Source organism: Euprymna scolopes, chromosome 15 (assembly GCF_053919585.1).
Source record: "Euprymna scolopes isolate OS-2025 chromosome 15, ASM5391958v1, whole genome shotgun sequence".
Lineage (NCBI taxonomy): Eukaryota > Metazoa > Mollusca > Cephalopoda > Sepiida > Sepiolidae > Euprymna > Euprymna scolopes.
Genome location: NC_136496.1, coordinates 117,346,419 through 117,374,404, shown reverse-complemented (window position 1 = coordinate 117,374,404; position 27,986 = coordinate 117,346,419). Strand labels below are relative to the sequence as shown.

The following is a 27,986-nucleotide window of genomic DNA, read 5'->3' as shown; positions in this document are numbered from 1 at the left end:
TCATCATATATAATAACATAACAGAGTTATCGCCCTTGGATAAAAATGGCGGAAATTCAAAATAATTTCGACCCGGTCAAAAGCGCTGAAATTATTGACTTTGTTTCGCCTCAAGATAATTATAAAAGTCTTTATATTTCTAACATCTCATCTTTACTTCACGAGGATGAAATTTACGTAAGTCGACATTTTGCCGTTATCTTTTCGTTTTTGTTGTTTTGTTTTGTTTTTAACATTCGTTTCGAGTTAAAGCATTTCGATTCTTTGTACACATAGATTCGAAAAAGTTGTCAAAAAACAAATATATAACAAATAAATGTTATCAAAGGCAAGATAAGTTACTTTTCTACCTAACTGGATATATTTTTTGTGTTTTTATTCAATGTAACATATTTATTCAGCTCGAAAAACATAGTGTTTACCGATGTATTCGAAAATTCAAGATGGCGTCTTATTCTCTCTTTAACACGGTAAGTGTGGGAAAAGATGTTATAAATAAAAAACCGGATAAAATACTGTTAAAAACTCGCTCAATATATGTTACCGTGACATAGGTTGACATATATTCGGCTGGTTTTTAATAGTATTGTGTATAGTTTTTTATTTATAACACCTTTTTCCATACTTACGGTGTTAAAGAGGGTGTGAGACGCCATCTTGAATTTTCGAATACATCGTTAAACACTGTTTTTCGAGCTGAATAAATGTTACATTGAATAAAAACACGAAAAATATATCCAGTTAGGTAGAAAAGTAACTTATCTTGCTTTTGATAACATTTATTTGTTATATATTTGTTTTTTGACAACTTTTTCGAATCTATGTGTACAGTAATACAAACCCTCAATTAAAGATGCAAGGACCAAGGTTTCATTAAAAAAAAAAAAAAAAAAAAAAAGTGTTTTTTTTTTTTTTTTTTTTTTTTTTTTTTTTTTTTAGGTTTTAAACTTCGAACTTTACAGGTAAATTTCTAAAAAAACAGTTCTTTTTTTTTTTTTGTTTTAAATTTGAATATATTATTTATTGACCTTTTCTCTTCAATTTGTGATATATAAGACTTTGGTACATAAATTAATTATTTACTTTTTAATAGACATTTCAAAATAGGAGGCGTGAATTATTCGACGACCCCCCTGTCTTTCCAAGCTTATAACTCCTCGAAAAATGTAATTCAAGCCCTAATTTTTTTTTTCAATTGAAGGAGCAAGGACCAAGGTTTCATTAAAAAAAAAAAAAAGAAAAAACAAATAACGTGGTTTAAAAAAAAAAAAGGTTTTAAACTTCAAACTTTACAGGTAAAATTCTAAAAAACACTACTTGTTTTTTGTTTTAAATTTGAATATATTATTTATTGACCTTTTCTCTTCAATTTGTGAGTAAATTAATTTACTTTTCGGTGAGTAAATTAATTATTTACTTTTTAATAGAAACTTGAAAATGGGAGGGGATGAATTAAAAAAAAAAAAAACGTTTGTCTAAAATATTCGGTTTATTGGAAAGAACATAAAATTTCACATTGACCCTGAAAATATCGTAAAAATAGAATCAATAGAAAAATTTTGATAGATTTTTAAAGTTTAAAAATTGAAAAATATTGAGTTCGGAAAATTCATTACTGTTTTTTAAAAAAAAAATATTTCTATTACTTTTAAAACAACTTTAATAGTTTATTTTGGAAGTATAATCCATAAAGAAAATAAATAACCCACTTTTAACAGAGAAATTACGAGATTTTTATATTTTATTCGCAGTTTCGTGTTAGGGGTGTCAAAGTCCTACAAAAATTCTGATGATACACCTACTGCAGCACTAGCAGTATCAGAATTTTTGTAGGAATTTTTGACACCCCTAACACGAAACTGCGAATACAATATAAAAATCTCGTAATTTCTCTGTTAAAAGTGGGTTATTTATTTTCTTTATGGATTATACTTCCAAAATAAACTATTACAGTTGTTTTAAAAGTAATAAAAATATTTTTTTTTTTTTTTAAAACAGTAATGAATTTTCCGAACTCAATATTTTTCAATTTTTAAACTCAATATTTTTAAATTTTTAAATTTTAAAAATCTATCAAAATTTTTCTATTGATTCTATTTTTACGATATTTTCAGGGTCAATGTGAAATTTTATGTTCTTTCCAATAAACCGAATATAATATTTTAGACAAACGTTTTTTTTAAATTCACGCCCCCCCATTTTCACGCCCCCCCATTTTCACGCCCCCCCCATTTTGAAATGTCTATTAAAAAGTAAATAATTAATTTATGTTTAATAGGTTTATATATCACAAATTGAAGAGAAAAGGTCAATAAATAATATATTCAAATTTAAAACAAAAAAAAAAATCAGTTTTTTAGAAATTTACCTGTAAAGTCCGAAGTTTAAAACCTTTTTAAAAAAAAAAAAACACATTGTTTTGTTTTGTTTTTTTTTTAAATAAAACCTTGGTCCTTACTCCTTTAATTGAAAAAAAAAATTAGGGCTTGAATTACATTTTTCGAGGAGTTATAAGCTTGGAAAGATGGGGTGGAATTATTCACTATTTTCACGAAATTTCTGACACTGCTACTGCAGCACCATATACCATTTTCGTTTCCAAATACGCATGGTTTCTTGCAGTCTCTTGCACCTATTCTGGTAGAACACCATGAGCCCTTAAAAATTCTTTGTTTTGTTTGTAAAATCTAGCTACTGCTTCGTAGTACTTCCATTCCATATGCCAGACTTGCAGGATTCCATTTTGTGAATTTACTCTTGTCCGAAAAAAAAAGGGGAGGGGTACTTATGAGTGGAGTGGGTATAATTATTCTGTACTTTCATCTAGCAAATAAAAAAAATAAAATTCTTTCTTGTTTTCTTTGTAATGTAGTAAATTTAGTTCAATTGTTGATATACCAAAATGCTTTTCTGTGCTTTTTACTCGTGTGTAAAAATCGATGTGCATGCATTTCTTTTTTAACTCATGCGTAAAACCTATGCGCATGCACGAAGCGTAAATGAAAGCGGTGAAATGGCATAAAATAGTCCCAGGCCTAGGTGTTTCGATCTTAAAAAGAAATGTTAAACTGTATAAGTGCTATAATGGAATATCACTCACTCCACAAATGAAGGGAAAACATAAAAATGTTTTTCTAATCCTCCATCTTTCGTCTATACAGTAGAACCCCGGTATATGGTGGCCCGGGATATGGTTTTTTTTTTGGGGGGGGGGGTTAGATTACAATGTGGAATACAATGTTTTTCCGACCCCTGGTTACGCTATTTGCCCGCCTTACGGTGTTATTTATAATGTCATTTGATTATATACATGTGTCTTATATACTGTACTATATTTTGTTACTAATTTTTAATATGTACTTTTTTTTTTTACAAAGGCATCACCACTTATCAAGGCCCAGGGGCCACTCGATAATGGTTAAAGAGTGTACAGTAGTCAATTGGACAATATAGTAATTGCCAGTAATGGAAATTCAGTAAATTTGTTAACTTAAGGGGAACGGCTTATCAAGAACTTGTTTACATTGGACTTGAAGACAACCATATGCTGGAAAGCAGGAAAACGGAAGACAATTCCACAGGTGTGTAGTTCCAAGAAAGAAGCTTTGTCCATGGAATCTGTTTAGGTTTAGGCACAGATAAAGAGTGGGGGAAATTATTGATAGTGTTTTCAGCTAGACGAGTGTTTCTTGTGAAAGTTTTGGCAAGAGGGGACCATAGATTGAAGCTCAGTCGAGCACTTGCCATGAAAATAGCGATAAAGCAAAAGCAAACTCGCTACATCTCTTCTGTGAGATAGAGGTTGCAGGGAAGTGAAAAGGACATCTATGAGGCTACGAAGTCTATTTTGAACTCTATCAAGGCAGGATAAGTCCTTTCTAGCAGCTCCTGCCCAAATGTGGCAACAGTACTCCATCCTTGGACGAACTTGGCTCTATTATAGATAGAGAATTGCATCAGCAGTGAGATATCTGCTGGAGCGATAGAAGGATCTCACCATTTTTCCAGCGGCTTTGACAACAGATTTGATGTGTATTCCATTTCAGATCAGGAGTAAAGGTCAAGCCCAGAAGCTTGTCAAAACACGAGGCCTCCCCAAGATGAGAGCCATTCATTTCAATTGATGCCAGATGGGAATCAGAACGTTGATGATGTAAAGATAGAAGCTTGATTTTAGATGCATTAACAGTAACCAGCCACTCCTTTCCCCATTGTACCACGTGCTCAAGATCAGAGGAGAGAGAATCAGAGAGAACTTGGTCGTTTATGGTTTTAGATATGCTACCATAGATGGTAGTGTCATCAGCATAAATGTCTACGAATGATGTAAGGATGTGATTTGGAAAATCATTAATGTAAATCAGGAAGAGAGTTGGGCCCAAGATGGAACCCTGAGGGACTCCAGCATTAATACTGTGAGCTTCTGATTTCTGCCCATCAACTACTACTATTATGAACCTATCAGAGAGAAATGATTTGATAATTGAGAAGTCATTTCTAGCTATACCATAGCTAGAGATCTTGTGAAGTAAACCTTCATGCCATACTCTATCAAAGGGTTTTGATATGTCAAGAGCGATTGCCCTAGAAAGGTTGCCTCCGTCGAGAGATTTGCTAATCCTATGAGATATAACTTTAAGCACATCTGCTGTAGATCTAGCAAAATGAAAACCATATTGTGTGTGTGTGTGTTTTTTTTTTTTTCTTTTTAATTGCCACTTTAATGTAGGGGGCTGCTATCAGGGACATAAGCTACGGGAGTACTATGTAGGGAGTTGAGCAGCAAGATGTCAGTTCACATTACACTTGAACTTCTGCATGTCAGTACAGTTGGGGAAATAGGAACCCGGAAGGGAATTCCAAAGTCTAGCAGTTCTGGGGAAGAAACTACTGGAGTAGAAGGTTCCCTTACATCTAGGGATCTCTACTGTGAAGGGGTGGGATTTTGCTGCTTGTCAGGTTTGTCGGGGATATTTACGTTGAAGGGGTACAAATGCTTGCAGTTCATCAGAGAAGTACTTGTAGAACAGGCAGAGGGATGCTACATTTCGTTGATGGGACAGAGGCTGAAGCTTAGATAACAGTTCAGGACCTATCAGGTTGGTAACTCTCTTTTGAACCTTGTCTAGGATTGAGAGACTAGTAGCAGATGCACCAGCCCAAATATGGCAACAATACTCCATACATGGGCGAATGGTGGCCTTATAGAGGTATAGGATACTAAGAAGGTTATTTTTGCTAAGATTATTTCTCTATTTAACACAGATTCCAGCAACTTACTCATGACACACAGGAGAGTTTTGGCCTGTACTGAGAGGGAGATGACCGATCACCTGAATTCTTAAATACAGAGCAAACTGATGAGATTTGCTAGGGTGATGGGAAGCAATTCTCCTTAAGACGTTTAAACAGTTTTGTAAGTAGGTGCGCTAGTTCTGGTTGAAGTTTTTTTTTAGTACTATAATTGGTATACCGTCAGGGCCGGTTGCTTTACTCAAGATTTTGATTAGCTTGGCGACTTCACATACAGATATTTGTATATCACATAGCTTGTTTTCTGATACAGGAAGATTCACCTTATGATTCCAACCCCGGAACAGATTAATGCTGTATCCCGGGGTTCTACTGTATCTAGTATTTTAACATCATCCCACATTGGGGAATGGGTGCCTTTTTCTCTCCATGTATGGTCTGCTAGGGCTGAGGGGTTTTTTTCCGTAGGCCTTTTGAGTATGGTGTGCAGACTGGTGGGTTTTTGGGTGGTGTCCTTTGGTGTTTGATCTGGATTTTCTGCAGCTGATATCATGTTCTCTGGGTAGTTATTTCAGTGGAGGTTTCTTCTTAGATTGGCTATCTCTTGATATGTACTGTTATCACTCGACGTTGTACGCATTCATATATACCTTTCTTTACAGCACATGGATGGTGTGAGTAAAAGTTAAGGTACTATCCTGTGAAGGTTGGTTTTCGGTATACAAATGACACAAAACTCTGATCAGTGTGGGTTATCAAAAACAAAAAAAAATATTTGGCCTTGACAGTGAATTTTCTAGAAAAGCATGCAACGTTAATTGCAGAGTTAAATGTAATATTTATTAACAAGTTCGATTAAAGTTTTTAGTATGATTTTTTTAATTAAAAACATTTACTTATTTTCATTCAATTGTTTAGTTTTGCATTTTCATTTTTTTTTCTTTTGCAGTTTAAAACTTTTTTCATTTAGTTATATTTAGAAGGTTTTGCTGTGCAGTCATCTTAATTTGTCTCTTTTTATTTTTACTTTATTTTAAATTATCTAAGTTTTAGATTCTGTAGGCATGTGTTTAAGTTTAAAACATTTTTAATTAATTTTCTCATATGAGAATTTGGGGCGCTAAAATCAATGCAAAACATTTAGCATTCGTTAAACAAGTTCGACTTTTTAATGAAACAAAATGGAATACCTTTTAAAAGGTAAGTCTTTAGTTGATCCGCTAAAATACTTTTACCTTTATGTTATAAACTGTTTCATTAAAAAGTCACCAAACTTGTTTAATAAATATTCAATTAAAGTCGCATACTTTTCCAGAGAATTCATTGTCAAGTCTGAATTCGTAATGTTAAATGGTTAGCGTAAAATTTTCATATGAAAAAAAAATAAATTGAAGAAGTTTTAAACTGTTTCAAAAATGAAAGTTTTTTTTTTTTTTTTTTTTTTTTAAAGAATTGTACTAAAAACTTTTGTGGAATTTCCTGAAAAATCTTGGATTCAAATTTTTGTTTCTTTTAAATAAAAATTTAAAATAATTTTTTTTTTTTTTTTTTTTTTCATAGGAACTAATAAAAAAAATAAACATGAAATAGGGATCTAAAGTGGCCAAAAAGTGAGTGCTCACTGTACGCTAATGTCTTAGTAAAATAGAGCTATCTCCCTCAGATCAGTGACAACATATCCAACAGATAAATCAAAACTTCCTTACTGGAAAGGCATGCTGTTTGTGGATCATTTTTTTAAGTAAAATGTTGGACCAGAGCATAGTAGGGAAAATTTAGACTCTGTCCATCAATTCTATAGTCGATTGTCAGTCTCTCTGCTCTGAGGTGTGCAAGAATTGGCTGAAAAACCAAGATCCCATAAGTGGAAATAGATGAAACCCTGATTGGCTGATGGAAATACAATCGCGGTAGAGTTTGTTACCAGATTTGGCTATTTCGAGGTGTAGAGCAAGTCACAAAACACAATTTTGTGACTCATGTTGTCAGGCCCAGAAGAAAGAAGAAATGAAATATCACTTCTTTTGATACATAAATTTATTCTTCCTGGGTCAATAATCTACAGCGATTGTGAAGAGTTACACAAATGTAAGACAACAACACTACACCCACCACACAGTAAATTACTCCAAAAATTTTGTTGACCCGAAGAAACCACATATCCACACTCAACATTGAGCGCTTGTGGTGTGACATTAAAGAATGGATCAAGAGACCTGGCATTCATCAAGAACATATTAATCAGTTAGCTTCTTTATTTTTGCATTTTTATCCCAAACAGGCACAGTGCTAATCTGATGTAGGAGGCTATTACTGGGGACCTAATTTGCAAGGATTCTATGTAGGGAGATGAGCAGCAAGATGTCTGTTTACATTACACTTGAACTTTTGCATGGTAATACAGTCAGGGAAGCAGGGACCCGGAAGGGAATTCTAAAATCTTGGAAGTTTGAGGGAATTAGAGTAGGTTTTCTGGCATTTAGGGATCTCTACTGTGTAGGTGTGGGAAGTTGCTGCTTGTCAGGTTTGTTGTGGGTATTTATATTGAGGGGGCACAAGGGCTTGAAGTTCTTCAGAGCACTTCGGCCTCAATCACTACCTATATACAGGTACGAAACTGGATGCATGCCTTTTCCACAAGAGACCCAGGCTTGGCTTCAGAAGGAATGCTACAACCTTGTACTCTTCTCTCACTGTGCCACCCCCCTTCCTCCCCCAACCTGAACCCGCTGGACTACTTCGTTTGGTCATACATCGAGAACATCACCAACATGACCTCCCACAGCACCAAAGCCAGCCTGATCGCCGCTATCCGAGTATTCGCAGAACTCCAATTAGCGTTTGATTTTTTTTTTTTTCCAAAGTTTTAAGCCTTATTTTCTTTAGGGTGACACTTTTATCGTTCCGCCCTGTATGTTGTCAAATTTGACTTCTGGACCAATAACACACAAGACTACAAATTTTCTAATTTCCATCAAACTTTCAATGGTCATGATGGTTAATTTTTCTACCAAAATAAATTTGGTATCATTGTTTATGTTTTGCAAAGATCTAAGTTTTTAGAATGAGAATTTTTTATTTGGAATAACTACTAACAACAATCTTTTTGATTTTCATGTGTCAAACACAAAAACATGTTTGTAAAAGTCGGAAAACAGCCGAGCTCCCATAATTTTTGAAAACATTTTTTTCATGCTCAGAATTGGTGAAGGATGGAACAAACTAGCTCATCATTTTGAGCTGTCAAGATACCGCATCCTTTAAAATTCTTGTTTCCTGAAATTTGTTAAAACTACTTAGATGGCCTCTCCAACCTACACATACACAGATGCATGTGCACGGTTGGTGAGCTGTAGAGTACCTGAGCACTCTACATAATGAATTCATTTCATAATTGGTGATATTATTTTGTTTTGGATTATTCTGATTGTTGTTCTCATCTGGGGTGTTATTTGCACAATGTTTCGGCCAATGTATTATCTCTGACCTTCTTCAAGTATATCTTGTCAAATTCGAGAATTTTTCTGTTGAACTCAGGAAATCTGTATAGAATTTCGAATGAAATCCTTTTTTTTAATCCATGAGGATAGCATGCTCTTGTTCCATCAACCATGACTGGGTAAAAGTCCTAAGTAATTTGTGATTGTATTTAATCCACAGCATATTCGTGTTTTATCAGATATGATCCGGTAAAAGTCTTAAGCAATTTGCAATTGTATTCTTGGTATCACCCACATTGAGAATTGAACCTTCAACATCCAGAAAAGTGTCACCTAGAACTATATTTTTACGGTCCTTGGAGAGTCAAGATAAGAATATTGGTACGAATAATCCAAATTATCATTCATCTAAAAATATTCAGAAATGTGTTTTGTTTTTTTGTTGCTTTTTTTTTTATTTGAACATCCAAAGTTTTGATTTTATTTTCTTGTTTCTTTCAGAATATTTTATATAAAAAATTCTCCGAATACGGTCTCCTCAACGGAATCCGTATATTTCCTTCACTTCTTCCAAGCGCATCAAAGGCCGATGAAACAAAAACATTGAATCAAGATGCCCAAGGGGTCAACACAACTGAATACCGTCGTGAAACAAGTACTGAAACTGTTTCAAGTTATTATGCCTTTGTAAATTTCTATTCACGTTGGGCATGTCTGAAAGCTCGGCGGGAACATTTTGGAAATTTCTATATCAATGGACAGCCTTGTAAGGTAAGCAGCAAAGAGAGTATCTTATTATTTGATGTATTTTTTTAACAATGTATTTATTTTTTAACAATGTATCAATCTGTGAGATTTCAGCTGTTTTGTTTTTTTTGTTTTTTTTTTGTTTTTTGTTTTTTTTTTCTCATAAAAATCAAATTTCCATTTAACCTGACTGGAGACTCCCATTAATGTAAGTTCCCCAGGGTCGAAATCCATTTTTTATTTTTAAATAAGAAAAAAAAAACATCTAAAACCAAGCTTCTATCTTTCCAACATCAACACTGACCCTTGTCTGACATTATTTGAAATGAATGGCTTTAGTCGTGAAGAGACTTCATGTTTTGACAAGCTTTTTGGTCTGATCTTTACTCCTGATCTGAAATGGAATACATACATCAAATCTGCAGCCAAGGTTACTGGAAAAATGGTGGGATCATTCTACCGTTCCAGTAGATATCTCACTGCTGATGCAATGCTCTACCAGTATAAGAGCCAAGTAGTCACAAGATGGAGTACTGTTGTCACATCTGGGCAAGAGCTGCTAGAAGCCACTTATCCTGCCTTGACAGAGTTCAAAATAGACTTCGTAGCCTACTGAGGAATGCCCTTTTCCCCTCTTTCCCATAGAAGAAACATTGTGAGCCTGTCTGTACTATCATTATTTTCATGGCAAGTGAGTGCTCGTCTGAGTTCCAATCAATGGTCCTCCCCTTTGCAAACTTCCATGCAAAACACTTGTCTAACTGAAACCACTATCAATAATTTCCTCTAATCTTTATTTGTGCCTAAACCTAAATGTGGATTCCATGAACAAAACTTCTTTCTTAGAACTGTACGTCTGTGGAACTGTCTTCTGTTTACCTGCTGACTAACATATGGTTGTCTTCAAGTCCAACGTAATTTTTAGTTTTAAGTAAGGAAATGATGACTTAGTGACAGTTTTGGTTGTTTTAAGTGCAAACGCACATAATTTCCATGATAAAACAACTTGATGCTTATAGGGACACAGTTTAAACTTGCAGTTAAACAGGTGAAAATCACAGTTCCAGAAAAATTAACAGAGAAAAGTATTTGATAAACTTCTGCATCAGGAAAAAATAAACATTTACACCAAAAATTAGAAAAAAAATGAGTACAATTATGAATAAAACTAAAAATTAGTTTTATCGTATTTTGACGATCTACTATTGATAAAAGTAGAAATCCCATAAAACAAAGGGAGATAAGTCAGTCTGTCATTTAACCAAGTATTAATGAATCGCAAATGGACAAAATAAGAAAACTGATCTTTACTTTTAACTTGCCTAATAGTAAAATATGCTTTAAATATATTTTAATTTATGCAGATTCATGTTTATCATTAGAAAGCCAATTCTCTATTGAATATTATATTGATATAGTACTGATTTCAAAAGTTTTAAAAAATTGCCTTGGGTGTGTGCGAGCCTTTTCTAGTCTCGCACAAAAACACGTGTTCACATCTAAAGCCATTTTTCTTGTCATACACATACGCGCACACAAACATACGCGTGCACGTACACACACATACACGTTCACGTACATACACTCACATTCACGTGCATATACACACACGCTAACGTACACACATGTACTCGTATACGCACACTTACAAACACATGGGCAACGTCACTTCCCCTTTGAAGGAAATCCACACATGCGCAAAAAACCACCGGAAACAACTATAAAAGCAAGAGACAAGCTGTTTCCTTCCTTTTTCGAACCAGCTTCTGACTTGAACGATCGACGGACCAACCGCGCGCCCGCGCACGTCACGTCCCCTGCTACAGTATGTGGGGCAAGAGCTAACAAACAGTACGTACACTTTATACGCATTCTCTATCCATGAACTGGATTGACTTTCTCACTCTTTTTTTCCCTTTTGTTTTGGTCCATCAACCAGACAAGTTCGCGTCTACAGTTAGTGGCCTGAAGACATTTCCACATGGACAAGTACCAACATGTGCGCGCAGCTTTACTGATGTCAACCCTCTATCTTTTTCTTTGTCTACATGCTCGACTACCATTTCTTTTGTAGCGAGTTAAAATATTTATATCCTAGCCCGCAACAGGTGCCATCATCAAGAATCAGAATCCAAACATTTAGCGCTCCTGCCGCGTTCCCTACCATTTAAGCTATTGGCAGATAGATAAGAAAGATTTAAAATTAAACCACTTCAAGATATGAATGAATTTGCGCATGCGCAAAAGTAATAGAAATATGTCAACAAGTTGAAATGAACATTTTAGCATATTTCTGTACATGTTATTCATCCATCCAAACAGATTTTACTCATTATAAACGATCCTTGGTGTATAATTACTATTTCCTTCTTTTCTTTTTTTTTTCTTTTTTTTTTTAATAAGCCATGGTAATAAAACCATTAGCAATAGATAGAGGCTACTAAGTTGATTAGGGAATGCATAAAACTTAGGAATATCACAATAGTTAGACAATACTGAACTCTGAAAATATGACAGTGATACATGTTCATTTGCACAATTTTGAGGCAGCCTGTTCAGGATTACAGAACACAATGTGAAAGGAGATTGCCAGTACATCTCTGAGCAAACACCAGTGTGATTTTTATATTTTCACCCCAAACAAGGCACATTGCCACTTTGATGTAGGGGGCTACTATTAGGGACACAGGCTACAGAGGTACTAGGTGGAGAGTTGGGCAGCAAGATGTCTGTTCACGTTACACTTGAACTTCTGCATGTCAGTACAGTTGGGGAAGCAGGAACCTAGCAGGGAGTTCCAAAGTCTAGCAGTTCTGGGGAAGAAACTACTAGCGTAGAAGGCTCTCTTACATCTAGGGATCTCTACTGTAAAGGGGTGGGATTGTACTGCTTGTTGGGGATATTTACGTAGAGGGGGTACAAGTGCTTGCAGTTCATCGGAACATTCACCATTAAAGTACTTGTAGAACAGGCAGAGGGATGCTACATTGCGTCGATGGGAGAGAGGCTGAAGCTTGGATGATAGTTCAGGACCTATTAGGTTGGCGACTCTCTTTTGAACCTTGTCTAGGAGTGAGAGACTAGTAGCAGATGCACTGGCCCAAGGTCTAATTTTTTTTTTTTTTTTTTTTTTAACAAGGTGTTCACCACTTATCAAGGCCCGGAAGCCACTCAGGAATAAGGATTATTGCATGTACAGTACGTTAGTGTGGAGATTTAATAAAGTGTCTATTTAAGGGGGCGGTTTGTAAGGAATTTGTTTACATTGGACTTGAAGACATCCAGGTTGTAGTCAGGTGGGAAGCAGGCAGACAGAACAGAATTCCACAGGCGTGCAGTTCTAAGAAAGAAGCTTTGTTCATGGAATCTACGTTTTGATTTAGACACACATAAAGAGTGGGGAAAATTTTTGACAGTGGTTTCAGCTAGACAGGTGTTTTTCGTAAAAGATAGGTGAGGGGGGACCAGAGATTGGAGCTCAGATGAGCACCTGCCATGGAAATAATGATAAAACAAGGATAGGCTCGCAACGTCTCTTCTGTGGGAGAGAGGTTGCATGGAAGAGAAAAGGGCATCCCCCACGAAGTCTATTTTGTACTCTGTCAAAGCAGGATAGGCTGTTTTTTTTTTTTGTTTTTGTTTTTTAGCAGCTCCTGCCCAGATATGGCAACAGTATTCCATCCTTGGATGTACTTGGCTTTTATATAGATAGAGAATTGCATCAATAGTGAGATACCTTCTGGAGCGGTAGAAGGATACCACCATCTTTCCAGTGACCTTGGCAACAGACTTGATGTACGTGTTCCATTTCAGATCAGGAGTAAAGGTCAAGCCCAGAAGCTTTTCAAAACATGGGACTTCTAGACTAGAGCCATCCATTTCAATTGATGCTAGATGGGGATCAGAGCGTTGATGATGTAAAGATAGGAGCTTGGTTTTAGATGCATTAAAGGTAACCAGCCACGACTTCCCCCCACTGAACCTCGAGATCAGAGAGGAGAGAATCAGAGAGAACTTTATCATTTACAGCCTTTGATGTGTTGCCATAGATGGTCGTGTCATCAGCATAGATATCAACGAATGATTTATGTGTTTAGGGAGATCATTGATGTAGAGCAGGATGGACCCTTGAGGGACTCCAGTATTAATACTGCAGGCCTCTGATTTTTGTCCATCAACCACTATTATGAGCCTATCAGAGAGAAATGATTTAATGATAGAGAAAACATTTCCAGTTATACCGTAGCTGTAAATCTTGTGAAGTAGGCCTTTATGCCATACCTTGTTGAAGGCCTTTGATATGTCAAGAGCAATTGCCATAGAAAGGAAGCCTTTGTCAAGAGATTCACTGATCCTATGAGATATAACCGTCAGCACATCTGCGGTAGATCTTGCAGAGCGGAAACCATATTGTGTGTCACTAAGAAGGTTGTTTCTGCTGAGGTGGTTGACTATTTCTCTATTTAATATTGATTCCAGCAACTTACTCATAACACAGAGGAGACTTATTGGTCTGTACTGAGAGGGAGATGACTTATCACCTGAATTCTTAAATACAGGGCAAACTGATGAGGTCTTCCAGGGGGTCGGAAAGCACTTCTCCTTAAGGCAGCGCTTAAATAGTTTCGTAAGTATGGGAGCAAGTTCTGGTTGAAGCTTTTTTAACACTATAATTGGGATGCCATCAGGGCCAGTTGCTTTACTGGAATCTAGGTTTTTTATTAGCTTGGCGACCTCATGCACGGATATTTCAGGACTGCCAGCAACCACTGTAAAAGAGTAATAAAAAATGCAAGAGAGCTATATGGCCAGTCTGTTAAATCCAAGGTAGCTGATCAGCGGCTTGGTTCCCACCAGTTTTGGCAAATAACAAATAGGATCCTGAACAGAAGTATGCGTTCTATCCCAACCATTATCAATGGACCAGAGGTTATCTCGTCAGCGTCAGACAAGGCCAAACTATTTGCAAAGAACTTTGCAGCTAATTCTACCCTATGCGACGAAGGCCATCAACTCCCCATATTTCCTCCTATAACACAGAACAAGCTAGGTAATATACAAATATCCGTGCATGAGGTCGCCAAGCTAATAAAAAACCTAGATTCCAGTAAAGCAACTGGCCCTGATGGCATCCCAATTATAGTGTTAAAAAAGCGTCAACCAGAACTTGCTCCCATACTTACGAAACTATTTAAGCGCTGCCTTAAGGAGAAGTGCTTTCCGACCCCCTGGAAGACCTCATCAGTTTGCCCTGTATTTAAGAATTCAGGTGATAAGTCATCTCCCTCTCAATACAGACCAATAAGTCTTCTCTGTGTTATGAGTAAGTTACTGGAATCAATATTAAATAGAGAAATAGTCAACCACCTCAGCAGAAACAACCTTCTTAGTGACACACAATATGGTTTCCGCTCTGCAAGATCTACCGCAGATGTGCTGACGGTTATATCCCACAGGATTAGTGAATCTCTTGACAAAGGCTTCCTTTCTAGGGCAATTGCTCTTGACATATCAAAGGCCTTTGACAAAGTATGGCATAAGGGTCTACTTCACAAGATTTCCAGCTACGGTATAACGGGAAATGTTTTCTCAATCATTAAATCATTTCTCTCCGATAGGCTCATAAGAGTAGTGGTAGATGGACAAAAATCGGAGGCCTGCAATATAAATGCTGGAGTCCCTTAGGGGTCAATCCTCGGCCCAACTCTCTTCCTGATCTACATCAATGACCTCCCTAAACACATACTTAAATCATTCGTTGACATCTATGCTGATGACACGACCATCTACGGCAACACATCAAAGGCTGTAAATGACGAAGTTCTCTCGGATTCTCTCTCCTCTGATCTCGAGCGCGTGGTTCAGTGGGGGAAGATGTGGCTAGTTACCTTTAATGCATCTAAAACCAAACTCCTATCCTTACATCATCAACGCTCTGATCCCCAGCTGGCATCAATTGTGATGGATGGCTCTCGTCTGGGTGAGGCCCCGTGTTTTGACAAGCTTCTGGGTTTGACCTTTACTCCTGATCTGAAATGGAACACGTACATCAAGTCTGTTGCCAAGGTCGCAGGAAAGATGGTGGGATCCTTCTACCGCTCCAGAAGATATCTCACTACTGATGCAATTCTCTATCTATATAAAAGCCAAGGATGGAATACTGTTGCCATATCTGGGCAGGAGCTGCCAAAAACAGCCTATCATGCCTTGACAGAGTACAAAATAGACTTCGTGGTTTAGTGGGGGATGCCCTTTTCTCTACCCTGCAACCCCTCTCCCACAGAAGAGACGTTGCGAGCCTATCCTTGTTTTATCGTTATTTTCATGGCAGGTGCTCGTCTGAACTCCAATCCCTGGTCCCCCCTCGCCAAACTTTCACGAAAAACACCCGTCTAGCTGAATCCACTGTGAAAAATTTCCCCCACTCTATATCTGTGCCTAAATCAAAACGCGGATTTCATGAGCAAAGCTTCTTTCTTAGAACTGCACGCCTGTGGAACTCTGTTCCGTCTGCCTGCTTCCCTCCGGACTACAACTTGGATGTCTTCAAGTCTAATGTTAACAAATTCCTAATGAACCGCCCCCCTAATTAAACACTTCATAAAATCTCCTCACTAACGTGATGTACTTGCAATAACCCTTATCCCTGAGTGGCTTCCGGGCCTTGATAAGTGGTGATCACTGTGTAAAAAAAAAAAAAAAAAAAAAAAAAAAATTTGTATGTTACCTTGCTTGGTCTGTGTTATAGGAGGAAATATGGGGAGTTGATGGCCTTCTTCACATAGGGTAGAATTAGCTGCAAAGTTCTTTGCAAATAGTTTGGCCTTGTCTGACGCTGACGAGATGACCTCTGGTCCATTGATAATGGTTGGGATAGAACGCACACTTCTGTTCAGGATCCTATTTGTTATTTGCCAAAACTGGTGAGAACCAAGCCGCTGATCAGCTACCTTGGATTTAACAGACTGGGCATATAGCTCTCTTGCATTTTTTATTACTCTTTTACAGTGGTTGCTGGCAGTCCTGAAAGCAGCTTTAGTCTCAGTGCATCTATTACGTTGGTAGCTATGGAAAAAGTGATTTCTGTGCGCGATAGCAGCAGCACATTCTGGGGAGAACCATGGCTGGCTTTTAGGTTTTTGTTGGAATTTTTTAGATGGTATGAATCAGTCAATGCCTACAATTAACCATTCGGTCAGATCTGATACTATAGAGGACACTTCCTTTTTAAACATGGAGTGCAGAGGTAAATCAGATATGAATGTACGGAAGCTATCCCAGTCAGCCATAGAGTATCGGTATACAGTACGGTGAGGGGTACGTCTGGGGGCTTCTTACATTTCGTTTTTATCTTAACTGATACGACGGAGTGGTCGGAGGATCCTAGAGGAGAATGAACGGAACATGAACATAGCTCAGGGGAAGTTGAGAGAAAAAGGTCTAAGAGGCTTGCATATTGATTGGGTGTATCGGGCACACGGGTGGGTTCGCGAACAATCTGAGTGAGGTCATAAGCAATGGCAAAATCATGACAAAACCTCCCCTCATCATCTGTCTTATTTGAATGGGTCAGCCATTCCATGTTATGGACGTTGAAGTCACCACAGATGTGGATGTTAGCCGAGGGATGTGAAGACAGTATGTGGTCTATTTTCTCAGATATGCTCTTAAAGATAGTAACTCCGCTGTTGTGGGGCCTATAGAGGGCAAATATAAATGCAGTGGTGTTAGCAAGTGCAACCCTGAAGCACATATAGGGTAAATTAGGATCTTCTCTAGAGATATCCCTGCCACATGGGAAGCCATCCTTAATGTAAGCACATATTCCATGCCCATGGCGATCTTGGGTGTCAGATTTAGCTGTTAAATTGGAGTATCCATTAATTATGAACTCATCTAGGAAAGTGGTCGGCCCTATTCCAGTTTCACTTAGAAATAATATGTCCGGTTTCGTCTCCTGTAATTGGGTTTCAACCTCTGGAAGGTTGGAACGTAGACCCCTGATATTGGAGAAGGAGACCTGGTAGTAGGGGTCTACGCTGGAAGATGGGGTTCTAGGTTTAATCGAGTTTTTATTCTGGAGATATTTCATGTTGAGGTTTTGGGATTTGTGGAATAGGTCGGCATACTTGGTTAGAGCAGTACAGAGAGGGAAAGTAAGAGAGAAAAAGACAGGAAAAATTTTTTATTTGTAGCACACGAAAAGGTAAAACCGTAACAATTACCCACTAGTATGGCATCGAGAGGCCCCACCAGAGACTACTGCATGGTTCAGATCCACTCACCAAATGGCAATACAGCAGTCCCAGTACTTTGCGCCTGCTGATAGGACAGCCTCCTTAGTGGTTAATCCAAGGTTCGGGTCCCTGACTATCAGGCGGATAACGTCAGCCCAGACAAAACGTTTACCTCCAGCACCCTTACTAGTGACATGGCCACAAGGACAGACAGAGACAGAAGAATTTCCGACATCTCAGACTACTGGTCACCAAGTAGTACCGACCTTTAAGCAGCTTTTTCTTCACCCTTTGTCAGAAAAATCACTCATTGAATGAGGACTGAATGACAAAATAGGAGAAGCGAGAGTTACTGGAGCTGCCGATAACACATCCACTGTATTATCTACTCTCCATTAAAAAAAAAAAAAGGGGGGGGGAGAAGGGGAATGGGTACAAGTGACTTATTTATATCTAAGTAGTAAGTCCGGTGCGAAGTTAATAATTCATGACACTTCTGGTGATAATCTCCCCTCCCATATTAATGGGTGGAACTTTGTCGTTATCTATCTAGTTTGAATCATTAAAGTTTCATCTTATAATTAATAAAAATCCAATAATAAACTATTATCAATTTGCAAAGTCTGCTAAATATTAATTTACATTAGAGTTTAAATAATTATTCAAGGTTTTAATTTAGAAGGTTCGTTTTCATGAGTGACTGTTTCTTTGCACTGTATTATATTTCGAATGTACTTGAACATAAGACTAACTATATAAGATAGTATGATTCGCCAGCATGAAGAAAGTATTTCCAATACAGGCAAGCTTGCAGTAATAGTATATATTAAGTATACTACTTAAATAAAGTCCTAAGTTTATCTACTCTAGAGAATAATTTCCGGCATTTTTATTTTTATTGTCGTTAGTTGCCGGCATTTTGATTGTTTGTTTTCATCGTTCAGCTTTGAAGCAGGAGGGGGGGACGGATAAGACGGAATACAGACAAAAAGACAGGAGAAATACAGACAAAATACATAAAATACGAAAAGTAAATTTAAAACAATGTAACAAAACATTTAGGATTAGTTTAGAAAAAAAAAATAAAAATACTTAACGTTTTTGCACTAGAGATTCCGCCAGCGGTTTTTTATCAACTGTTAGCTAGCATATGGCTTACTAGAGTGACAGGAGATTTCTATTTCCGGATGACTTGGTCGAGTGCCTATCTATAGAATAAAAGTCGTAACGTTTCTATGTGTAAACAATATCTAATTTACATTTTTTTTTTTATTCTAGCTTTTTTTTTTTTTTTTATCTACTCTAGAGAATAATTGTATCGGGCACACGGGTGGGCTCGCAAACAATCTGAGTGAGGTCATAATCAATGGCAAAATCATGACAGAACCTCCCCTCATCGTCGGTCTTATTTGAGTGGGTCAGCCATTCCACGTTATGGACATTGAAGTCACCACAGATGTGAATGTTAGCCGAGGGATGTGCAGACAGTATGTGGTCTATTTTCTCAGATATACTCTGAAAGATAGTAACTCCGCTGTTATGGGACCGATAGAGGGCAAATATAAATGCAGTGATGTAAGCAAGTGCAACCCAGAAGCACATATAAGGTAAATTAGGATCTTCTCTAGAGATATCCTTGCCACACAGGAAGCCATCTTTAATGTAGGCACATATTCATCCCCATGGTGGTCTTGGGGGTCAGATTTAAATGTTAAGTTAGAATATCCGTTAATTATGAACTCTTCTAGAGAAGTGGTCAGCCCTATTCCAGTTTCGCTTAGAAAGAATACGTCCAGTTTTGTCTCCTGTAATTGGGTTTCAACCTCTTGAAGGTTGGAACATAGACCCCTGATGTTGGAGAAGGAGACATAGTAGTAGGGGTCTACGTTGGAAGATGGGGTTTTAGGTTTATTCGAGTTTTTTTTTTTTTTTTTTTTCTGGAGATATTTCATGTTGAGGTTTTGGGATTTGTGGAACAGGTCGGCATACTTGGTTAGAGCAGGATAGAGAGGGAAAGTAAGAGAGAAAGGTCAGAAATTTTTTTTTTTTTTTTTTTTTTATGTAGCACATAAGGTAAAGCCATAACAATGAATATATATTATCGCAGGTTTGGTCTGTTCAACGACATCACAGGGCAGTATTTAAGCAAGAACCATGAAATAATCTGTAAATAACAGAAGCAACTTTTACATTTCAGTGAGTAGAAAGCAGATCTAGTCCAAGCAGATTATATGCTTCAGAGAGAACAGGTTCACGATAGGGAATATGTATTATATGCAGTACTGTTCCTCAGGTTTGCTTCTCGGCCAACTACAATATGGTAGCCTTCAAGTTGGCATTTCTATACTATCAGAAAGTAATTTCACATGAAAACAATGGTATCTACGTATTCCTTGTATTTTTAAGATGGTTATATTCAAAAATTACGAAAATCGATAAAGTAGAAAATTATTAAAGAAAATATAATTTGAAGAAAATATTGTATTTGCTTATGTAAGACACAGGAGAGTTCAAAAGGGAGATAATTTCCTCCTGATAATTTTTGGAAAACTCAGGCAAAAAACTTGTATGTATGTTATTTTTAAGTTATTTAATTTTTGGGCAAACATTTATGAAACAATTATGAAAAAATCTTAAATGAAAACACTCAGAAAATGGCTGCAATTTTTTACCTGCTAATATGATTAAAGTTGTTTTGTTTAATAATTCAGTAATATTCAGGTAATTTTGACTGCATAATTTGGAAGCTAACATTGTAATTTATTAGAATTGACACAAAAAAATCGGAAACCATTGTTTTTTTATCTGAAAACTTCATTTATCGACTACAAAATTTCATTCTGATAGTGTAGAAGCGCCTTCAAGTCTAATGTAAACAAGTTCTTGTTGAGCTGTCCTCTTAAATAATCCAAATTCTACCTTATCTACACCATTAACAATTACTACACTACCACCTTACTTTCATTAACCCTTATCCTCAAGTGGCCTCCGGCCTGGATAAGTGGTGACTCTCTTGTAAAAGAAGAAAAAAAAAATTGCTTCAAAATCAAATTGTCACAATTTTAAATAAGTTTTTTTCATTTAGTTTTGATTTCATGAATATTTAGCTGACAATAATTTTGCTGGAATGACCAATAATTAATTTGTTAAGAATAACGAATTAAAAATTCTATTCTCTTTCTCTCATATTTTCAGGTGATCAGTGCCAAGCGGAACAAAGTGGTTGACACTACACAGGCGTTGCCACTTGTTAAATGCCAGGAGCTTGCCAACTATTATCTCGGCTTTAATGGCTGGACAACAAGAATTAAGTTGGTAAAAAATAACTTTTATTTTTTTGAAAATTTCGATGCTTTATAAATGGATTGCAGGATGATGTTCATGAAGTCTCAGATTTAATATTTGATTTCACATTTTTATAACATTTTCATCCCAAACAAGGCACATCACCACTTTGATGTAGGGGGTTACTATCAGGGACATAAGCTACAGGGGTACTAATGTAGGGAGTTGAGCAACAAGATGTCTGTTCACCTTACACTTGAACTTCTGTATGTCAGTACAGTTGGGAACGCAGGGTCCCGGAACGGAGTTCTAAAATCTAGTGGTTCTGGGGAAGAAACTACTGGCGTAGAAGGCTCTCTTACATCTAGGGATCTCTACTGTGAAAAGGTGGGATTTAGCTGCTTGTTGGGTTTGTCGTGGGTATTTACATAGAGGGGGTACAAGTGCTTGCAGTTCGTCAGAGCATTCACCGTTAAAGTACTTGTATAACAGGCAGAGGGATGCAACATTTCATCGATGGGACAGAGGCTGAAGCTTGGATGACAGTTCAGGACCTATCAGGTTGGCGACTCTCTTTTGGGCCTTGTCTTTAGATAGTATGAATCAGTCTATGCCTATAATTAACCATTCGGTCAGGTCTGATACTATAGCGGACACATCCTTTTTAAACATGGAATGCAAAGGTAGATTGGATATGAATGTACGGAAGCTATCCCAGTCAGCCGTAAAGTATCGGTATACAGAACGGTGGAGGGGTACACCAGCCCAAATATGACAATGCTTCATACATGAGCGAATGGTGGTCTTATAGAGGTACAGGATACTTTCGGGCGTTGGTAGTTGTCTAGCACGGTAGAGAGGACCTACCTTCTTCGCAGCGGTCCTGAGTTTTAAAAGCTTTCTTTTTTTTTTTTTATTATTTCTTCAACATTACTCATAAAAAATTATTTTTATTTAAATTATGTTCCAATGTTAAAACCCTAAGTTATTATTATTTGGATTCTTCGGACTACTGTTCTCATCTTGATTGTGATTTTCACAATATTTCGTTCAACTTCTGTTGGAAATACAAAGTGTTTAATATTTGTTGTTACAACTATTATTATCAATATTTACTGAATTTTTGTCTTTCTTAGCTATATATGGATAAACTTTAAAGAATATGTCCTATGATCAAGCGAAATGAATTGCCATTGTAGAGCTATTCAAATCCGGAAAGTCTACAGGAGACATTGCAAAGACCTTAAATGAGAACTAAATGTTGGTGTGAAGAGCGTTAAAAAGTTTCAAATTAACTGATGAGATCAAATACCTTGATCTCATCTTGCAGAGTAAAGTGTCAGTTTCCCACCATATAAATTTGGAGGCATTGAAGATGAAATTAAGTGGGGAAGGGGACAAAATCCCACAAAAACCATTTGACTCGTGCAAAGCATTCACCCAGCGTTTGCAGCAGGTTATTGATGCACAGGGCAGTTACATTGAATAAAGTTTGAATATTTTGAATTTGTATATATTTATGTTTGAGTGAACTGTATTGTTTAATTTATTTAATGAATATGGGCAAAAGACTTTGTAATGCTAATTGTTGAACACCTTGTATATCAAGGTGATATTCCAATTGACTTTGTTGAAACGAGGATACTCATACCAAATGGCTTTGAATCACTGCTAGTTTCAGATTTAATATCTAAAAACTAATAACCAGTATTATGAAACATTGATCAAGCCTTTCATTTCCATGACATGATTGATACTGTGTTAAAAAAAAACAAAAAAAAAAAAAACACCTATTTATTGTTCCTTCGCATTTAAAGGACAAAATATTCTGACATGGATTTTCTCATTTTTTTATTTGTAAATTTCAGCTGAAAGAAAATCTGGTTGAAGACAATGGTACGACTTTGGGTGATTCTTCCAAAAAACTCACCTTCTGTTGCTTGTCTGAAGTGGTTCTTCGACGTCATGGAATCGTATCTGAAGGATTTGGTGCTTGGGAAGAAAGTTACTCATCCGCTAGTAAGTAATTCTATGATTTCTTTTTTTTTTTTTTTTTTTTACTTTTGTGTTGTCTGAGAGTTCAAAAGTTGTGAAAATGAATGCTTAGAAAAAGCAAATTATTTGCAGATAACAAAAAATAAGCAAAACAAAAAAATTTAGAGAAATACTAATAGGCACCCCCACCCCAGATGTTAGGAAGTAAAAGAAAAAAAAAATATAACAAAAGAAAAGGAAGTCGGTTTAGCAAATAACAAAAAGATTTTCAATAGAGAATAGATAGGAAGCTGTTCACTAGGAAAGACAAAACAATGGACTTGAGATATATTTAGAATCGGTTTGTGGGTACCTTAGGACTGACAATGGGAGTAGCTATGGGTTTGCAACAGTCAATGAGATTTTAACGACAATAAGAATGATTCATATACAAAGTTCAGTTTACGACAGTTGACAGGAGTTCGGGTAGATTTTGAGATCTGGACGTAGTTGAAGACAGGTCATGGCTTGGATCAGGTTGAGAGCCCTTGAACAGACCAAAATGAATTGATTAATTGATGGAAACGGCTTCAACAGTATATATAAATGTGGACCTTAGTGTGTAGAGGGTCGATGATGTCACATGCTCCCAGAATCCAGCCAATATATATATATGAAGCATTGGAGTTTGTGTTTCCTTTTGTATTTTTATTTTATTTTTATGCTTGTGAGCATGTGGACAAGACAGGCATAGACTAAAGTGTGCCTGACAAATAAATGTACAAACATGCGTGGCCTTACAGTAACACCAATGTTGGAAATGAATTCACAGTAAAATTCTCCATTCTAAATAGAAAATCAATGAAAGGTTTTTTTTTTCTTTAGATCATCAGAAATGATAATTTATATATGAAAAATTAAATTACTGACGTAATTCAATGATTTTTTTTTTATGAATATTAATGTGAATCCTGGTGAAGCATAATTTTTTTTATTATTTTTGGACCGATGTAGACTATTTAGTTATATTCAAGATATTTAATACCCAAACAATGCTAGGTAAATCTACTAGTCGAATATATAATCTAGATTTGATGCTTGTCCAGAATCTGACCCCACCCCATATTATAAAAAAAAATATGTAAATAAAAATCTATATAATGTACATATCCATGATAGAAAGAAAATATTTTACACTAAAAATCACGAAAATTGGTCAAGTAGTTTTATTTTTCAAAAAGAAATTCAAATTTTATGGCTAAATGAACAGCAACAATATCATGACACTATCTGGAAAACAGGCTGAAAAAAACAAGAGAAATAACTCCAAATAATTCAAGTATTTGCAAGATTTTAGAAAGCCATGCTTAACATGCGGTGGGGGGGCATTGGAAAAACTCAAATTCACTTAAAAATGATTTTCTTAATAAAAATAAAACTACTTGATCAATATTATTTAATTAATTAGAATTCTTTTTAGAATTAGTAATTTTTATTATTTATCTATTTATTTATTTGCGGACTATTATCCGTGGCACAGGTGAGCATTATCTGAAGATAGTAGTTTCAATCCTACCGAAAGCCAATCAGAGGATTAGTTGGCCAACCATGGTGAGACAACAACAGCTATGGAAGGCAGTGATTGCTGAGGATAGAGTTAGGAGATTCGGAATTCCTATCCCATCACGGTTAACCACCTGACAAAGGCCCGAGGAATAGTTGGTCGAAACATTGTGAAACAACTAGAAGATGAGGATAATAGTCCGCAAAATTAATAGATAAATAATACTTGATCAATCTGTGATTTTTGGAGTACAATATTTTTTTTTTTTGTCAAAGGTACGTACATCATAGAGATTTTACTTTTATTTTTCATAGGGGTAAATTCTGGACAAGTGCCTTAGATTTTTCTATTCATATCAATACCTAGCTCCTTTTTGAATTTCATCTCTGATTTGTGTTCTTTTGTTTTTGTGTATTTGTAGACACCTTATCCAAACTTGTTGCACATCACAAAGCAAAGAAAATCTCGTATCAAAGATCTCTTCAAGATGCTTTCTCCAAAATCATTTTGGTCGTCTTGGGAAATGGCAAAGTGGCAGCAGAATTAAACTCGACAAAAGCCGATATTTTTTGGCAAGGAGCATCACTTGATCCAGTTCTGATGGTGAGAAAAAAAAATTTTATTGTCATTTTAGGTGGTGGTGGTTGAGGATGTTATTTTGGGGTTTCTTTAAAACAACTCCCCATGAATCCTCGAAAAATCAGAAAAACGTAGAATCTCTCTGCATTTTGATAACGAGTACATTTTTGTGTTATTCATTTAAATTTTTACTGATCACATTGAAAGTTCATGAAGCCTGAAAAATAATGATAATGTATCCATTTTCATCTTTAACATTTCTGGAACGATTAATTGTTGCCTAAATAATTCTGCATATACAGCATAATCTCATTAGATCATCAAATGCTCAGTACCAGATGGGTAACCACTTGGAAATACCAGGCGCTGTGTACAGTAGTGTTGCGTTATTGCTGCACTTTTTGATGATTCGTCTCGTCTATATAATTCTTTTAGCCCGAGTGCAAAAGTGTGTGTGGATATATTTATCATTTATCGACCTGCTTTTACAAAAATACGCTGACAAGTTTATACAAAACTTTGTTTATTTCACACAACAACCAAAACATTTCGATTGTCAATTGTTTAATATCTGGGTCAGTATCAAGATTGTTGATTTACCAATGTTTGCACATTCTTTCTGCATTTTAACTCTGCTTGGAATATCTTTGTTTGTCAAGAATCCACTGCATGTGTGCACAACCAGTGATAACTCTGGTGTTGTCTAGCTCAATATGTAACAGTAGGAGGAACAGTAAAAACCTAACGTCATCTTTCCTGATCGGGATTTACCTGTGACTGAGAATTGTTAGGGTGAATGCCATGTCTTTTTTTTTTTTCCCCCCAGGGTCATTCCAAAAGTTAAGCCTCATATTTTTTTTTTTTAATTCAAAAAGTTAAAGAGCTATGAAAATGGAAGTGATACTATTAAAACAAACAACCTTCTGTGCTCCAGAATTTATTTTCCTACATAGTCAACACCATTCTCAATCACTTTTGCCAGAAATTTAATAAACATGTTTCTTTATGGATTTTGTTTTTCGGACTCGCTTCCTCATCTTCGGTGTTTTTTCCACTACGTTTCGCTGCATCATCCTTCAGCCTTCTTCAGGTGTATCTCGAACTCGGGAACTTTTTTTTTTTTAATTTCGAACCCAACCCTTGATTGTTACATTTCTTGTTGGTACGTATGAGGGTCGCTACTTATTGTCTGTATTCAGTGTTGTCATGTTTTAACTTTCTTAAATTCCTGTCTGTACGATTTATCCAGGTAGGAATGGATTCTCACTCTATCGTCTTGTGTTACTTTACCGAGGAATGATGTTACGGTGTTAGAGACTTTCTTCCCCAGTTTTTGTTTATTCCAGCGGGTGTATTGTATTCTTTCTCGACATCTGTGTATCGCAAGCCCACCTTCACCGGACAATACCTAAACTTCAACTCCCATCACCCATACAGTGTGAAATATGGAATCGCACGCTGTCTACAACACCAAGCACAGACAATAAGTAGCGACCCTCATACGTACCAACAAGAAATGACTAGGCTAAGAGATACCCTTTGACGAAACAACTACCCCGATAGCACACTATCCACTAGAGGAAACAATAGAGTAAGGGAAGAAAATGAGTCACAAAAACTTCCAACGGTCTGCCTACCATACATACAAGGCGTCTCCAAAAGAATTCAAAAGATACATGCCCCTTACAACATCAGGGCAGTATTTAAAAGGGAGTCAACTCTAAGAAGACACCGAGTCAAAATAAAGCCACCAATGGAGGAGAACCAGACCAAAAACTGCATATATTCCATCCCATGCAGCAAGGTTTACAAGTGCGAAACATGCCACCCTCTTAAAGTAAGGGTGGAGGAACATCGAAAGCAGTAACTAGAGGGGAGACGGAAAAGTCGGGTATAGCCTACCATGTATAGAAGGAAAAGGGTGATCATCGCCCCCTGGGATGAAGTTAAAATAACAAACAGTGAGCCCCACTGTAAAGTGCAAAAACTCAAAAAACAGCACACATGATAGGACATAACAACCTCCTGAGCAAACCGAGTATAGAACTGAACACAATTTGTGAACCTCTAGTCATAAGAGAGAACCTAGAATAACAACTTAGGTTTAACAGTCCCAAAAATTGATACATCATCGTCCTAGTGACACATGGCCGAGGCGACTAAGACGTTGGAACAGACATTGCAAGTCTCCAAGGTGCTGAGTTCAATCCTGAGCGAAAGCAGTGGCAGTGACAACACAATGGCAGCAATAGTGATAGACGCAGCAGCAACAGCAGGGACGGCCTAAATGGAACGAGAACATGGTACCCCCCGTAACAATAAAGGGTTGGGTTCGAAATTCCAAAAAAAGTTCCCGAGTTCGAGATACACCTGAAAAAGGCCGAAGATGAGGAAGTGAATCCAAAAAATGAAATCCATAATGAACTATAATCCATGGGTCGCTTTCTTCACACTGTCAATATCTACAACAGAGGGATGAAATTTTCAGGTAATTTATGCATGAGTTCATTGATCCATTTATATACAATAAAAAAAAAAAATAGGAGGTATTACTTTTGAAATGCTTCTCCTATAAATATCTGGAACCAAATAATAATTTACCATGTATTTTTTGTTTGCACAGGTGAACGAGTTAGATGCTGAGCCATCGAGTGAAAACACCAATTCAGATTCCGCTAATACAAGTGAAAATCTTGATGACATAAACATTCAACTTCTTCAAGAGCTTGAGGAACTTTGATTCAATATTGATGCCTCCTGTGTGTCCTAAAGAGTCTTTCTTGAACCAATTCAAAGAATTAAACATTTTTTTTTTTTTTTAATCCTTTGAGATGAGGCTTCATAATTTGTGTATTCATTTTTTGCAGACTGTTATCTTCATTTTTATAGTTTTTTTTTCACCACGCT

General features: G+C 36.5%; 1 protein-coding gene across 2 annotated transcripts; it reads left to right on the top strand.

Annotated features, from left to right (window-relative positions):
* Positions 1–15: 15 nt before the first annotated feature.
* LOC145294091 (RAD52 motif-containing protein 1-like) lies at positions 16–27,977 on the top strand. Of its 2 annotated transcripts, XM_080141153.1 has the most exons (6): positions 16–177; positions 9,195–9,464; positions 20,873–20,992; positions 22,831–22,981; positions 24,922–25,103; positions 27,703–27,977. In XM_080141153.1, the coding sequence occupies exons 1-6, from the start codon at positions 46–48 to the stop codon at positions 27,817–27,819; spliced, it is 972 nt and encodes a 323-aa protein (XP_079997279.1). In that variant the 5' UTR covers positions 16–45; the 3' UTR covers positions 27,820–27,977. The 2 variants fall into 2 exon arrangements, with proteins under 2 accessions (XP_079997279.1, XP_079997280.1); XM_080141154.1 differs by lacking the exon at positions 20,873–20,992.
* Positions 27,978–27,986: the final 9 nt, after the last annotated feature.

Coding starts and splice junctions, on each gene's coding strand:
- LOC145294091 (XM_080141153.1), top strand. CDS start 46: ATGGCGGAAATTCAAAATAATTTCGACCCGGTCAAAAGCGCTGAAATT. Junction 9,465..20,872: donor TCAATGGACAGCCTTGTAAG/GTAAGCAGCAAA, acceptor TCATATTTTCAG/GTGATCAGTGCCAAGCGGAA. Junction 20,993..22,830: donor GGACAACAAGAATTAAGTTG/GTAAAAAATAAC, acceptor TGTAAATTTCAG/CTGAAAGAAAATCTGGTTGA.